Here is a 17,173-nt window from a genome sequence, read left to right on the forward strand (position 1 = left end):
TGGTACCTTCTGTTCCCCTACTATGTTGCCCTGTGATACCAACTACTCTGTTCTCTACTTACATCATGTTTTATACATTTCCTTCCATCTAAAACCTCTCTCCTCCAATTATCTCCTCTTCATGCTAACATTCACTCGTCAGGTCTCAACACATACTACTTACTTCCTCCAGAAAGCCTTCCCTGACCCCTACCCAACTAGGCCGAATGAGGGACCTTTCCTCCCTTCCTGGGAGCCCCAAAGTACCTTGTACTGTATCTTAGTTCTTGCGATGTATTGCCATTTACTGGTTGGCATCCTTCACAAGACCATATGCTCTCAGGTATCTAGGAAAAGCCTATTGTGTTCACTACTATCTATCAAGCGATTAGCACAGTCCTCAGAAATTTAATAGATAACCAAAATATATTTGTTAGGAGTGAAGGCAAGAAAGAGTATGTGTGTACAAATGCACATGGGTGAATAAATAGAAGACAAAAAGATTTTTGGAAAGTGAGAAAGCCCTGTCTTCCACACTTATAATAATTTTATAAAGGCCGTAGGTTTGCCAGATCTAATTTGCAACATTACAAATAAAATTCTATCTTAAACAGATAATATGTAATAAAATGTAAATTAAATAAATATGTAATCCATAAATTACTGATGCATCATTTAAATGTGTATAAAAAATACTGGACCACTCTTCTTTAGAACAGTAATAAGGTGATACATTGCAGATCCAAAGTACTAAAATGGCAAAATTTTATTCAATCATTCATCCAAAGCAGTCAATATCCCAGAAAGAACAAAGCTGCTTGAGCCCTCATCTACACACAGGTCCCTGATGCCCAATGACAAGTAAAAATTGTTTGCCTTGGGACCAATATAACAATCCAGTTTCAATAAGTAGAAAATAATTTGATACTTACTCACACAATACCACATATTTTTCAAGAGAGTCAATCAGTAGTTTGCTATCTCCTTGATGAAAGTGCAGAGCAGGGAGAACGACGTCATCCTTTAGACAGAATACCAAATACGACCAGCCCATACCCTCTTTGTTTTGCTTGATTGATTTCAGGTCTGTCAAACTGAACAGGAATGACCATTTGCTTTTCCCATTTCTATGACTTGGAGCATCTTAAAAACAAGAAAGTGGGGCAAAATATTTTTGTTCACCTTTTTAAAAGGTACTGACAGCGCTCTTCATGACTGCCTAACAGATACCTGCTGAACCTAGGGAATGACTATAGCATTCATATTACAGGCTTCTACCTGTATTAGAAATGGCAACATACATTTTCTTAAAAGAATCGTTTCTTAAATAATTATCTTACTTGCATACAGAGTGAAAAAAATGTTATCCCTATTTAAAATATAAGCTTTGCCCAAAAATGACTATGGCTTTGGAAGCAGGCAGGCTGGATACAAACCGCAGCTTTACCAACTTACTAACTGAATGATCTGGGGCAAATAACTGATTCTCTCTGAGCCTTAGTTTTCATCTGTAAAATGGAGATAATTATACTTACCTCCCAATGTTATTCTAAGAATTAAAAGAGATAATACTTGTCGACTAACTAGTGTGGTGCCAATTATATAGCAAACACTCAATAAATGTTCATCTTTTCCACTGCCCCCTCCCCCCAAATACAAATGGCATGATGCTCTTGGAGTCATTAAAAACAAAACAAAAAAATCTTTACTTCCTCACTTTCTTTTGCAATTACTTTTACTAGACTATATTGAGTGAAGGTAAAGGTAAGTACACTGGTACAAAAAAATAACATTGGAGAAATATACAGACAGACATTTTATTTGCAAAACCCCAAAGAGCAGTGGAGAATTGAGGACAAAAATATAAGCAAGCTGTGAGTGCTTCAAAGAGAATGAATACAGTGCCCGCTTCGGCAGCACATACACTAAAACCAGAACAGCACGGAGATTAGCACGGCCCCTATGCAAGGGTGACACGCAAACTCGTGAAGCATCTGACATTTACAAAAGAGAGAATGAACATATTCAATCATCTTACTACATCAACCATCTACTAAATTAAGACCTCAGTTCAACCCAAACTATAGTAACGTAAAATAAAGCATTTTCTGAGTTTGTGAGCTATTTACAGAAGCTTAAAATCCTAGGTTTGTGAACAGTATAATAACAAGCAGCTTAATAAATACCTAAATAAAAATTTAAAGAACAAAAGGGTAAAATGTTTCCTACTATTACTTATAATTCTTATCCAAAAATGCCATTTTGACCTGTTTTAACTCCAACATAAGCATGTCATGTCTCTGCAATTTTAAGAAACCATTTCTTGAATGTTATTTCCTAAGAAGTGCTGCACTGTCCTGTTACTCAAGGTCTTAACTAACTCGATCCCACACTACCAACTGCACAAACATAAAACTACATAGAAGATATGTGCTTATAGAACTTGATCAAAGGGTAGATCAGTGTTGACCTGCACATATGTCACCTTCCTATATAGTCAGAACACCATAGCTCCATCACCTCCAACAAGATCTCCTAAATTGATACAAAGAAATCTACCGCTCACAGAACCTCTACCTACAAGGATTGCAGGTACCATCACTTTTTCATGGACACTGAAACAAGTATCATTTGAAAGGAAGTCCAGAAAGGCTGAGTAACTTAACTATGCAGTGACCTGCCTAGGTTCCGTACCAGTTTAGATAGTGAACACATACCCAAGGCTGGTACTGGATTAAGTACCATGTGCCCATTTGACTACTGTACATCCTATTTCACTGGAATTTATACCACAGAGCTCGTAACATCACTACAAGCTAATATCAAAGTGAGAACAATTCTAATTTCCAATGTCTTCCTAAATCATTTACATGTGAATATGTCTGGACTACCTAGAAAGGATAGATACTACTAGGTATTTGCAAAGACCAAAAATATTTTCAAAGCAATGAAAAACTAGATAGACAATTTTTTTAAATTAAATTCTTAAATTACACAAAAAGAATTAATCTAAATTAATGCCAGAAAATCATATATGTTAATACATGCAAGCTATATGAATTATCAGGAGTTTGTACATATTCAAAAGTAAAAATTTTACACAGATTTTCCCACATTAATGGAAAAAATACATCACATATGAAATACGAAATATTCATGTATAGAAAATGCCTCACACATTTCCTCACTTGAAGCTCTAATAAACAGTGAAAAAAACATTACAATTCAATTCTAGAAGTCCTTTTACTTGAACATAGTAAGATTCATGAGAACAAGAACTTTATATTATTCACAATTATATTCCCAATATCTAGAGGAGTGCATAGCAGGTACTCTAAGATGCAATGAACAAATGAATAACCTAGTACCAAGTCAACATAAAAGAAACATCAAGTTAGTCTACCACCAATAGCTAAACAAAAATAGAAATGGTTACAAAGGAAAACTAATAAATCCAAGAGTTAACTCAAAATTTCCTTCCTTCTCTTAAAGAAAGGTAAATAAAACTAATTAGTTCTGATGAACAATGTAACCAAATACATATAAAACATATCTCCAGCACAATGACATGGGAAAACTGACCACAACAGCAGAAGAGTAAAACTAAAACAGTTAAGTAAGTCCCTATATGTCTTGAATGGAATCAACACCAAGAACACAACATTTTATTTGGATAGGTGTACAGAACATGACGGCAGTCTGTTGTTGCGGGAAGATACATTTTCAAAACATTTGTTCTGATATACAAAAACAAAGACTGAGCAATAGAAACTCTTAAAAATTATAAAGAAAGTTAAGTCTCTGACAGTCAATTTTTAAAATGTTTTGTTCCACGGACGCCTGGGTGGCTCAGTCAGTTGAGTGTCCGACTTCGGTGGAGGTCATAATCTCACAGTTTGTGAGTTCGAGCCCCGCTTTGGGTTCCGTGCTGACAGCTCAGAGCCTGGATGGAGCCTGCTTCGGATTCTGTGTCCCCCTGTCTCTCTGCCCCTCCCCAGCTCACACTCTGTCTCTCTCTCTCTCAAAAATAAAATAAACATGAAAAAAAAAATTAATGTTTAAATGTTTTGTTCCACATTCCCTTGTCACACAAAGAAGTAAAAAATATAATGTGAAAATTATAATAAAATAAAATTTTACTAGAAAAATGATTCAAAAGTATAAAAATGTTTCATAATGGCATAAATTTGAATTTTGAAACATCAAGCTTAGAAAATGTCTCCTTTTGAAAGAAGTTTTGATGAAATATAATTGGATGAAATAATCTAGAAGAGGAAGGGATGGGATGGGACAGAATGCACTGCACTTCATAACTCCTGGCAGACAGGTACATGTGTATGCATACTGCGTCATACTAGGTTCAATATTATTGCTTACTGCTATACACAATCGTCTAATAGTTTTCAAATACTGGGAAAAAAGAAAATATCTCCTTAACTTTTAATAATTGCTAAATAAAGTCTCCTTGCTTTATAAGTCACAGTGCATGGCCAACCCATATGAGCAGTATTTTGCTAAACTACACAGCTACACACAGGTTCTCAATTCTGCACGTTAAAATCAACAGGACAACATTTGAAAAACAGATGCCTAGGGTCCAGCAGGATGAAATACAGGCATCAGTATTTTTCTAAAAAGCCTAAACTCCCTAGGTGATTTCAGTGTGCAGCCAAAGTTGAAAACTACTAACCTAAAAAGATGTTTATTGTCAGCATTTCACATACATGCAATGTTTCTTTCATTTATGAAAACTCACTCCTTTGTTCATTCCCATAGCCTGTCATTTTCAAAGATTCAACAATATTAGATACTATTAGGTACAACCAACAAAACAAACAGAAAAAGATCAATTCACATAAATTAATTCTTAAGACCTAATCTAAAGCAGTTAAAAATCACTTCACATGCCAAATACGCTAAAGTCCTATGGTCTTATCTTAATATTTAGTATTGTTCTGGTAAAAATCTTCCCTTTCAGTAGAAAGAGAATACCAAAAAGAAGAAAAAAAAAAAAAGCAAAACACCAGCACTGAGCTGACTATAATTTACCAAAGGCTTACAAATTACTATTAACTTCTTCATTACCATTGTTTCTAAGAAATGATATAGTACAAAGGATAACTACTGTATATGAGAATGATTCCCCAGGCCACAGATGAAAATCAATTTCACTTAATAACAAGGCTATATAAATGCAGTGTATGTATTCCAGCCAATTTTGGCCAGCTTTTCTGAATTTGGCAAATGTGGATAAATCCTAAATTCACACCAAAATCATTAAGAGATAAAATTAAGCTATAAAACACAAACTAATCACTCTGAAAAAACCACTTTAACTCTGTACATGTATTTACTACTTTTAAAAGAATCACAGATAGGCTGGCTACCTCACAGATGGGCTACCTAAATCTTATTTGGGGTAGTTTATGTGTTCTGCCAGGCTGTTAGCTTGGGTCTTTTTTGTTATCTACATGTTGATAATCATCGCATAGCAGCATAAATTTAAATATATACATGTAATATATAAAGGAGAATAGTCACTGAACATATATAAATAGAAGACTATAATGAGCTGTGAAGATCTCAGTAAGCACTGAAATTAGAACAGTACAGTTTAGTGATATACTCCATCTCCCCCTGGTGCTTTAGGATGAAATAACATGAATTTTTTTATTCTAGAAAAATGTGCTTGAGAGACATCTAAAGCAATTTTTTAAAGTGTTTCTATTTTCTTCCATGAGTAACTACAAAACAGAACAAGTATTTTTAAAGCCTTTTTTTTTTATAAAGTCACAACCATCAAAACAAAAAGAGAGATGAATACAGCATATAATTAAAATATTAAGAGTTATATGTATTAAAGCACCAAATCATCCTTGTGACAGAGGAACATTAAAGAATTTTCTTTGCACTTTTATTTATATTATATTGTAGCAAATTAGTTTAAGCTTTCAAAAGATTTAATTCATACCTCCATTGGTATGTGGTTTCTTTTTAAACGGAACTGTATTGACCATGTCCCACTCTGCTTCATAACTATTCAGATGTTCCGATCCCCGATAACCTCTTTCCTTTGGGGGCTGTGTCCATTCTACAACTGAACTGGAATCCTAAAAAAAAAAAAAATATATATATACACACACACACACACACACACACACACACACGTAACATAAAATATTTAGGAACTAAAACTAGAATTTAATTTCAATTAATAATATTTTCTCAGTTTCTGCATAAACTAAAACTATAGGTTGTGGCAGACATCACTGGTAGGAAAACTGACCACTATTTCCTATCCTTGTTTCTCTCTTGCTTATCTTTACTTGCCATCCACTCCATCCCCCCACAAAAGCAAGAAAAAAAAGAAAAGCCTTTCCAGACTCCCTTGTAGTTAGGGTTGCCAATGAAATAAAGGCAGAGGTTAACTGCAGGGGCTCTGGAAATACTTTTGCTTTCCTAATAAAAGCCTCATCCCCTTTCCCCTTTTTCCTGCTTTGACTGTAGCCACAATGTCTCAAATTATGGCAGCCATCTTACGACCATAAAAGAAAACAGAGGAGAATCACTCCAAACCTCTAGATTTGCAGTTATTTGAGGAAAATAGCCAATGGTGGCTATTTTATTTAAGCCATCATTGGTTCCATATTTCTCAATAAAAATTAGTTAAAAGCTACAAATAATATATCTACATGTATGGTTCTATACAACTTAACATTTTAAAAGAGAATAAAACCAAAAGTCTAAAATTCAATACTAATAATTTAAACCAAAAAATTTAATTTGTATACAATAAAAGATAGCAAACATAAGCAAGCCTGGGTGAAAATGTTTCCAAAATATATGGCAGACAAAGAAAAACATCTAGAATACAAAAACACCTACACCAAGTTATTTAGAAATTGGCACATAACAAATCTGAAAACCATGCAAATGGTAGGAATAAGCAAGTCAAAGAAGAAATATGAAGCAAATACAGGAAGATGTCCAACTTCAGAAACAGTCAAAGAAAAGTTAAGATGAACTTCAATTTTTTGCTCTATTCAAGTAAAAAAAATATGAAAGACAGTGTAAAGACATGGTACCTCACACTGTTGATGACCATGCTAATTAGTACTGACTCCAAAAGGGCAATAGAGTCATATTTATTAAGATTCAAACTATGCATGTGTGTCACCAAAATAATTCTCTTTACATCTTCCATTCTAGAGAAATACTAACACATGCATACTAAGAGGCATATGCAAGAATTTTTACTGCAGCATTGTTTATAAAAATGAAAAACTGAAAATATCCTAATATCCATAAGTGAAGGAGTGAATAAACAAACTAGGGGGTAGACAAGGAAATACTAGGCCATAGTTTAAAAAACTAACGTATGTTAATATTTATTTACTATTAAATAATAGTAAATAAAACAAAGAAGTTGCAAAACAATGCAGTGTAACTACATGCAGCATATGCAATTAGCAACACAGAAAGAAAACTAGACAGATAATGAAATGTATACAGACAAAAGTCTGGAAAGATATACACTAAATAGGGACAGATGAGTGACAGGATTCTAGTCAAGCAGGACTTCAATTTCTATTGTCTGTTTCTATTACTCGAACATTTTTACAAGAATGTATTCATGTATTGCTAGTGCAATTCTTTTTAAAAAGGGACAAAGGAAAATTTGTAAGAAAAGAAAGATACTATAAAGGCACAAGAAAAATTAAGAAATAGAAACAGACTGAAAGAAAAGAAAACTAAATGAATGAAATGAATAATGGGGAACGTTAAGAAGCATCTACAGAATCCCACCAGCACAAAGGTTTGGAATTGGTAGATCAGGTACTTTTGGAAATTAGGATAAAGGTCAAATTAAAAAGAGGACTAACAAAAGTTCAGAAGGCTGGAGGTGTTTATTCATTAAAGAAAGTAAAACAGATTATCTCTGGATTAGGAGAAACCAACCACACTGAATAATGGGATAACACACTGAAAACGAGAATTTATTAAAAGTCCATCTATACAATGAATTGGTGAGATTCCCAGCTCTCTTCCTCCACTCCGTTCTCAGAACACTGGAATCCAGGCTTACCCTCCCAGGCAGGAATCTGCAGGAATTCCAGACAAATGATTAATAAGCCCAAGAGAAAGGATCTAGCTTTAACAGTAGAGATTCCCCCAAGGAATTACCAAGCCTAACTATATCTACCTATACCTACAGAGTATAATCAACCACTTTTTTTGTCTGCTGTTAAATCTAAGCATCACACCACAAAGATTACCAAACATCAAAGGCAAGTGTCTACACAAAAGACAAGGTCCCAATGAAACAAGGGGGAAAAAAGTCAATTAAAAGTAGATTATGTAGAGAGATAAAAACAAAATGCCTTAGGAATAAGGAAAGATATATTCACAAAGAACAGGATGCTATTTTTAAAAAGGACTGGAAAAGGGGCACTTAGAACAAGATGCTCTAGAAATTAAAAATAAAGCAGAAATTAAAAAGGCAAGAAAGCCAAGAACTGAAAGATAAAACTGAAGAAACTTCCTATAAAAATATTAAAAATAGGAAAAGAATTAAAATAGAAATTAAAAATAGGAAAGAAAGGATTAGAAAACTAGAGGACCAGTCCAGGTCTACAGAGTTCCAGAAAGAAAGAAAATAGAAAATGGAGAGGAAGAAAAAAATCCTCACTGAAATAATTCAACATTTCCTAAGAACTAAGACACAAGTTTCCATATTAAAAGAGCCCATCAAGTGCCCAAAACAATGGATATCAAGGACCACAATGGCTCACTGTGAGGACATCTAAAACACTAGAAACAAAGAGGCAATCATAAAAGCTTCTAAAATGAAAAAAACATACAATGGATCAGAAGTTAGAATGTTACTAGACTTAACAATAAAGGAAACTTAAAAAACCTAAGACGGTAATTTCTTTTCAAACTATAATTCTATGCCAGTCAGAATATGGATAGCAGGACCCCTGGGTGGCTCAGCTGGTTAAGCATCAGACTTCAGCTCAGGTCATGATCTCACGGTTTGTGGGGTCAAGCCCTGCATCAGGCTCTCTGCTGTCAGCACAGAGCCTGCTTCAGATAGTCTCCCTGTCTCTCTCCCGCTCTCTCTCTTAAAAATAACCCATTAAAAAAAAAAAAGTCTAAAAAAAAATAAATGTTTTTGTTCTTATGTACCCTTTTTCTCAGAAGTACTAGAGCTTCATGAAAACAAAGGAGTGAACCAAAATAGAAGACAGCACAGGATATAAGAAATGGGGATAAAAATATAGGGAAGAATCCTCAGGACAACTGCTGCACAGCCAACCAAAAAGGCAACCAGGTCAGAATGAGCCTATAAGACGACTCTGGAAGAAAGGTCTCTAAAAGATGAAATCTGAATCTGTGTTTAAATATTCTGAGAAGAAATGTGGAGAAATGAGACTGAGTTTCAAGTGAATTAGAGATAAAATAGAAATAGATAAAATAGAATAGATAAAATAGATAAAATAGAAATCTCTACCTTCCACAGTGACAAGTCAACACATGCATGATACAAGTGGTAAATGCATAGTTATCATATAACCCAACAATTACACTCCTATGTTTATTTATTTATTTATTTTAAGACAGAGAGAAAGACAGAGACAGAGCGAGTGGATTTCAGGCAGAGGGAGAGGGAAAGAGAGAATACCAAGCAGGCTCCACGTTCAGTGCAGAGCCCAATGCGGGGCTCAATCCCACAACCATGAGATCATGACCTGAGCAGAAATCAACAATCGGATGCTTAATGGACTGAGCCACCCAGGCGACCCTCTACTCCTAGGTTTTTAAGAGAAAAATATACGTCCATACAGAAATTTTGTTTTGAATGTTCACATGAGCATTATTTATATTAACCTAAAAAAGTAAAAAAAAAAAAAAAAATCCACCAACTAATAAACAAAATGTGGTGCAGTGCACCCCGTATCTGTGGTTTTCCTTTTCCACAGTTTGTTATCTACAGTCTGTTACACACAGTCAACAATGGTCCAGAAGCAGATGATCCTCCTTTTGACATATTGTCAGAAGGTCAATAGTAGCCTAACACTACTTCACAATGCCTACATCATTCACCTCACTTCATCACGTAGGCACTTTATCATTTCACATCATCATAAGACAGGTAAGTACAGTACAATCACGATTTTGAGAAAGACCACATTCATATAACTTTTATTATAGTATATTGTTATTATTGTCATATTTTATTATTAGTTATTAGTGTTAATCTCTTACTGTGCCTAATTTATAAATTAAACTTTATCATAGGTATGTATAGGAAAAACACAGTATGTACAGGGTTCAATACTATCTGTATTGATAGTATTCAGGCATCCACTGGGGGTCTTAGAACATATCCCACATGGGTAAGGGGGGATTACTTATATCCATAAATGCAATGTTGTTCAGCAGAAGGCAGGGAAGGAAGGCAGGAAGGCAGGCAAGAAAGAGGGAAAGAAGAAGGATGGATGGACCGAGAAGTGCTATAACATGGATAAACCTTGAAAACATTATACCAAGTCAAAGAAGCAAGTCACAAAAGGCCACATACTGTATGATTCCATTTAAATGAAATGTCCACAATAGGCAAATTCTCAGAGATGAAAAGTAGATGAGTGGTTGCAAGAGGCTGGAGTTAAGTGGGAATGAGGAGTGTACTACTAAAAGGTAGTTTCTTTTTTAGGAGTGATAAAAATGTTCTAAAATTAGATATTGGTGATGGTTACACAACTCTGTAAATATATTAACACCACTGAATTGTACACTTTAAAATAATAAATTTTATGACATATGAATTATAGCTCAAAAAAGTTATTTTAAAATGGCATTCCTTGGGGTGCCTGGGTAGCTTAGTTGACTTAAGCATCCAATTTCAGCTCAGGTCATGATCTCATGGTTTGCGTTCAAGCCCAGAACCTGGAGCCGGCTTCAGATTCTGTGTCTCCCTCTCTCTCTGCCCCTCCCATGCTCACACTCTGTTTCCCCCCCTCTCTCAAAATTAAACATTAAGAAATAATTGTTTTAATGGCATTCCTTATACTGGAATAAATAAATAGCAAAAACAAAAACATAAAAATAAAAATAAAAATAGCATTCCTTGGGTGCCTGGGTGGCTCAGTCAGTTGAGCGTCTGACTCTTGGTTTTGGCTCAGGTTACAATCTCACAGTTCGTGAGTTCAAGCCCTGCACCAGGCTCTGCACTCACAGCGTGGAGCCTGCTTGGGATTCTCTCTCTCCCTCTCTCTGCTCCTCCCCTGCTCATGCTCTCACACTCTCTCTCTCTCTCAAAAATAAATAAATAACCTTTAAAAAAAAATTCTTAATAGCATTCCTTCCTTTAGTCACACCCTTTCTTTTTTAAATACCTTTCCAGCGTAGAGAATACTAGAAGAATCTAAAGCATCATCCAATGGTCTCCAGTCCACTATTACTTCAGCATCCTAGAGAAAGAAATTATGGACTACGGTTACTATTCAGCAATATCTTACACTCTTAGTCACCTATGTGTAATTCCCTGAACCCAAAATGAAAATTTTAAACCACTAAATATTAGCATTTTAAGTATGTAATATCATAAACTATTTGATAATTGTTATATAGATTTTTAAACTATTATTATTCATTATAAAAAATTTACATTACTGCAACTTTTACATAAGTTTTATAATAGTCCATGCCATTTTACTGGCTATCTAAAGTTACTTTTTTTCTGGGGTGCCTGGCTGACTCAGTGGAGCACGGGACTCCTGATCTTGGGGCAGTGAGTTTGAGCCCCACACTGGGTGTAGAGATTACTTAAAATCTTTTTTAATTTTTTAATTAAGTATTTTTTTCTAACATCATTTTCATGTTAAATTTACAACCACTGTTCAATTACATAATTTCACTTCACACATGAAATTCAAACTAACAATGCCCTAACAATGAACCACTGCCATAAACAATCATAAATAAAATCATTTACTAGAAACCCACCTTTTCTAACACACGTAATATTCCTGAAATCAAGCTGTCTTGGTCATTGGTCTTTCCACAAGATGAGTGAATATAGACCCCTTCCTGTTCGTATATAATCTGGAACAGCAAAAAAAAAAAAAAAAAAAAAAAGAATTAACCACACATTATTAAGTACTGTTTCAACATTTGTTTTAAAAAAGTGAGATATTTTCCTGTAATGCCTGAACCACATTTCTGATTATTTCATATATAAATGTATTATTTGAAAAATACCACTCAAGTTTAAGAGCACTTCAAACTAAGACAAACTGGAAGGAAGTTTGCTTTGTTATGCATGGAAGTTTGATTTAGTGATAATCACAACCTTGATCTTCTCCATAAACAAAAATGCTATGTGTCTCAAGCAGATTCCACTTAAAATACATCATTAACAAACATTAAGCAAGATATTGGGTTCAAACTGAAAAAGGATCTGAAAATACTCAAGAATAAGAACAGATGAAATGCAATAAGGAATCACTGCTTTCTAACTATTCCTAGAATAGCACGTTTTACTGTAAGATTATTTCAGTGTGTTTTTATAGCAAAATGGCATAGAAATTCAGGGAATAACACGGGAATTTTAAAGAGTAATGATGAGGACCATCTAGGAATGATTAAAGTAGTTCAAGCACACAAATATTTACTGAATACGTAAAACACTATAGTTACGTAAGTATGATTAAAACATGGTCCCTGAACAACATCCTATGGCAATACAAGGGAGACTTAAGTTAATTCCTAAGTAAACTGAACCATACAAAGGTAAGCCTTATTTTCTAAAAGCATAATGTTATAAACTAAGATTCCATTCCTGGGACCCATTTTAAACCACTAAAAAATTTTTTTCATTAGGAAAATAAGTAAAAGAGAAATAAAATAATCACTTCTAGACCTAAGTATTTTTGACATATATAAGTTTAGAACAAAGTGCAGTTGCAGTTTCCATTTATGTAGACATTTTAATTCCAGTACAATTAACATAGTTATATTAGCTTCAGGTGTACAATATAGTGATTCAACAATTCTTTACTCAGTACTCATCATGGTTAAGTGTACTCTCAATCTCCTTCACCTATTTCACCCATCCCCCACCCACCTGCCCTCTGATAGCCACCAGTTTGTTCTCTACATTTAAGTCTTGGGTTTGTCTTTTTCTTTGTTCGTTTGTTTAAATTCCCCATGAATGAAATCATATGGTATTTGTCTTTCTCTGACTTATTTCACTTAGCATTATACTCTCTAGATCCATCCTTGTTGAAAATGGCAAGACTTCATCTTTTAATGGGTGAGTAATACTCCACTGTGTGAATGGGGGGGTGTGTACACCTCATCTTTACTCTTTCATCTATCGATGGATACTTGGGCTGCTTTTGTATTCTGGCTATTGTAAATAATGCTGCAATAAACATAGGGGTGCATATGTATCTTTTCAAATTAGTGTTTTCATATTCTTTGGGTAAATACCCAGTAGTGGAATTACTGGATCATATGGTAATTCTATTTTTAATTTTTTGAGGAAACTCCACATTGTTTTCCACAGTGGCTGCACTAGTTTGCATTCCCACCAACAGTGCATGAAGATTTCTTTTTCTCCATATCCTCGCCAACACTTGTTTCTTGTGTTTTCAATTTTAGCCATTCTGACAGGTGTGTGAGGTGGTATCTCATTGTTATTTTGATTTGCATTTCCCTGATAAGTGATGTTGAGCATCTTTTCATGTGTCGATTGGCCACCTGGATGTCTTCTTTAGAGAATGTTTGTTCATGTCTTCTGCCCATTTAATTGGATTATTTGGGTTTTTTTGGTGTTGGGGTGCATAAATTCTTTATATATTTTGGATACTAACCCCTTATCAGATATATCATTTCCAAGTATGTTCTCCCATTCAGTGGGTTTCTTGTTTTGTTGATGGTTTCTTTTGCTGTGCAGAAGCTTTATATTTTGATGGGATCCCAATAGTTTATTTTTGCTTTTGTTTCCCTTACTTTAGAAGACATATCTAGAAAGATGTTGGTGTAAATTCAAAGAAATCACTGCCTATGCTTTCTTCTAGGGTTTTTATGGTTTCAGGTCTCATATTTAGGTCTTTAATCCATGGTAAAAGAAAGTAGTTCAGTTTCATTCTTTTACATGTAGCTGTCCAGTTTTCATAGTGCCACTTGTTGAATAAACTTTTTCCCATCACATAACTTTGCTTCCTCTGATGAAGATTAACTGAACATATAATCATAGATTTATTTCCAGGCTTTCTGTTCTGTTCCACTGATCTGTGTGTCTCTTTTTGTGCCAGTACCATACTGTTTTGATTACAACAGTTTTGCAGTACATCTTGATATCTGGGATTGTGATACCTTAAGTTTTATTCTCTTTCAAGAATGCTTTGGCTATTCGGGATCTTTTGTGGTTCCATACAAATTTTAGCATTATTTATTCTAGTTCTATGAAAAATGCTGTTGGTATTTTGATAGGGATTACATTAAATCTATAGACTGCTTTGGGTACTATGGACATTTTATATTTATGTAGAACTTTTATTAATATAACCACATCACTATTCAGAATACCATGTGGACCAACATGCAAGACAAGCACCATCACAACCTATCACCATCACACCCTAGTTACAAATGTAAATGGGTATGGGGCAACTGGGTGGCTCAGTCAGTTGAGCATCCAAGTTCTACTCAGGTCATGATCTCACAATTAATGAGTGCGAGCCCCAAATGGGGCTTGCTGCTGTCAGTGCAGAGCCCACTTGGGATCCTCTATTCCCCCTCCCACTCTGCCCCTCCCCTGTGTGCTCACGCTCTCTCTCTCTCTCACTCTCTCTCTCAAAAATAAACTTTTAAAAATGTAAATGGGTATGCATTCTGTTGTTTTTAGTTAGCATTTATGGAACACTTATGCACCGGGAACTCCGCATATGATAGCTTAATCCCTACAACTCTAGACCACAGAGTATAACCGTATACTATACACTGGCTCTATAACTGTATCCTACTACATCATTAGAATGAGAAGCCCATTTGTGTTAATGAGAAAACTGAAAGAGAGGTTAACTAACTTGTCTAAGGTTGATGACACAAATACTAAGGGGTAGTTAAGGAGTAGTGTGGAGATTAAAATCCTGGCAGTCTGACACCAGAACTGTGCTCTTAACCACTACATTATAAAGCACCACATTACTTTTACTGCCTGTCCTGTGTTAGTCACTTGTGATATGTGTTTGTCACAAGTGTTAGTCACTTGTGATATGAATTTGTACATTAGGAAAAGAGTCCTTTTAATTTAGTAATCAAGATCAGAGAGAAATTCTGATCTCAAAAACCCAAGGTAGCATTCAATGTAATAGTTGTTAAGCACCAGACCAGCATTAAGCAGAAGGCAAAGACTGGGGACAGTATGAGTTGGGAAATGGTGGGAGACATTCTGTATTATTTGTATGAAAGTAAAAACTTGCAAAGTACACAGATTTATTCACACATATGCATAAAGATATGTTTAAGACTATTCACAGTATTATTTACACTATCAGGGGAGGTGAGGGAAGGAGGAAAGAAGGGAAGTTATGAATTTAAATATCCCACAGAGGGAAATGATCAAATATATCCTGGGATATTCATTCTACAGAGAATACTATTTAGCAGTTAAGAAAGAATATGGTACATTAAATGAACAGAAAGACACAGAAAACAGCCAATTACATATAGTATATGACATCTACATTTTTTTTTTTTAAGTTTCTCTAAATCTCTGTAATACACAGAACAAGTTCTGGAAAGACACACTTAAAGCTGTGAACAGAAGTTACTTGAAAAAAGAATGGGATGTGGAAAGGCTGAAAGAGAACTGTAACTGTCTATTTTAATGCCTTTAACTGACTTGAACATCTTGAAGTTAAAATATAGTTATACCTTGCTTCAGTAATAAAAAAATAATTTTAACGAGTAAAGTGGAAAAAGGGAATTCCAGATGTATAAACTATAACCTTTCCAGACTTCAGCTTACCAATTTTTAAAACAAGAGGTTAAACTGGATAATGTATCTGAGGCCACAATATGGAAGTAGGAAAAGGTTAAGAGGCGAAAAAAAAAATCCCTTAAAATTTCATTTTTTTGTGACAAATAGATCAGAGACATACCCTGAAACTACATGTTAGCATATTTTCACCTAAGACTCAGCTAATAGAATAATCAAGAGCTTCATAGTTCTCATAGTAGAAAAAGTGACACTTATTTACCCAGAAAAGCTTGGTATCGTTAACAACATAATCTAAGATTCTGTGATACCATTAACACTTAACAGATTCTGGAACCTTAATAAAGTAAGTGCATCCTAAAGAGTCAAATAAAATACCTAACTGAAGCACATTAAGCAACTCTTTCTTTCCCATACATATGCTGGCCAAGTGTCTGTTCTCTTTTTCATTTAAGAAAAAGCTGAATTTCCTAAGTAATTTAGCTGGGAAAATACCTAAAAAGCATGATAGTACTAGGTATCTTATGAAAAAGTCCAAGCTGCACTCATTCCATGTTCTGTGTTCCTTAACTCTTTAGTACTTTTTGAGGGACAAATTACATGTCCAAATATTCACAATCACAAACCAAGACTTGTACTGTCTTTAGAAAGCAGTCATATTCGGCTAATTTGAAGGCTGTGATGTTAACCGATACAAATTACTAATTCTGCCAGAAATAGAATGAAATTAATAGACTTACCTTACTGAGCTCCTAACCTTTATTAAGTCTTGTAAGACTTAAAGGGACAAAAAAAAAGTTCTAGTTGCATCAAATATGTAATTTACTTCAAATATTAAAGTTAATGATAGTTTTAAATTTTTTTTAATGTTTATTTTTTTTTGGGGGGGGGGGCAGAATACAAGCAGGGGAGGGGCAGAGAGAGCAGGAGACATGGAATCGGAAGCAGGTTCCAGGCTCTGAGCTGTCCACACAGAGCCCGATGTGGGGCTCGAACCCACGAACTGGGAGATCATGACCTGAGCTGGAGTTGGTCGCTTAACCAACTGAGCCACCCAGGTGCCCCTTAATGGTGACAGTTTTAATTATTTCTTTTTTTTGAAAAAAAAATTTGTTATGTTTATTTTTGAGAGAGAGAAAGAGCACGCAAGTGAGAGAGAGGCAGAGAGAGAGACACACATAG

At 34.8% G+C, this 17,173-nt stretch overlaps 1 protein-coding gene and 1 non-coding gene across 4 annotated transcripts in view; one reads left to right on the plus strand and one right to left on the minus strand.

Annotated features, from left to right (window-relative positions):
- TBC1D15 (TBC1 domain family member 15) overlaps positions 1-17,173 on the minus strand; it is a 74,484-nt gene that overhangs the window by 36,977 nt on the left and 20,334 nt on the right. For all 3 annotated transcript variants that reach the window (XM_019455113.2, XM_019455112.2, XM_053894658.1), the window contains exons 2-5: positions 11,989-12,087; positions 11,379-11,453; positions 5,951-6,089; positions 912-1,122 (exon numbers count right to left, since the gene is read on the minus strand). In XM_019455113.2, coding sequence (XP_019310658.1) covers positions 912-1,122; positions 5,951-6,089; positions 11,379-11,453; positions 11,989-12,087 — 524 coding nt within the window. The remainder of the gene's footprint in view (positions 1-911; positions 1,123-5,950; positions 6,090-11,378; positions 11,454-11,988; positions 12,088-17,173) is intronic.
- Positions 1,881-1,984, plus strand: LOC128775174 (U6 spliceosomal RNA). The gene has a single exon (XR_008419820.1). It is a non-coding gene; the product is annotated as a U6 spliceosomal RNA (small nuclear RNA).

Source organism: Panthera pardus, unplaced genomic scaffold (genome assembly GCF_024362965.1).
Source record: "Panthera pardus isolate Hobbes unplaced genomic scaffold, ASM2436296v1 HiC_scaffold_6, whole genome shotgun sequence".
NCBI lineage: Eukaryota > Metazoa > Chordata > Mammalia > Carnivora > Felidae > Panthera > Panthera pardus.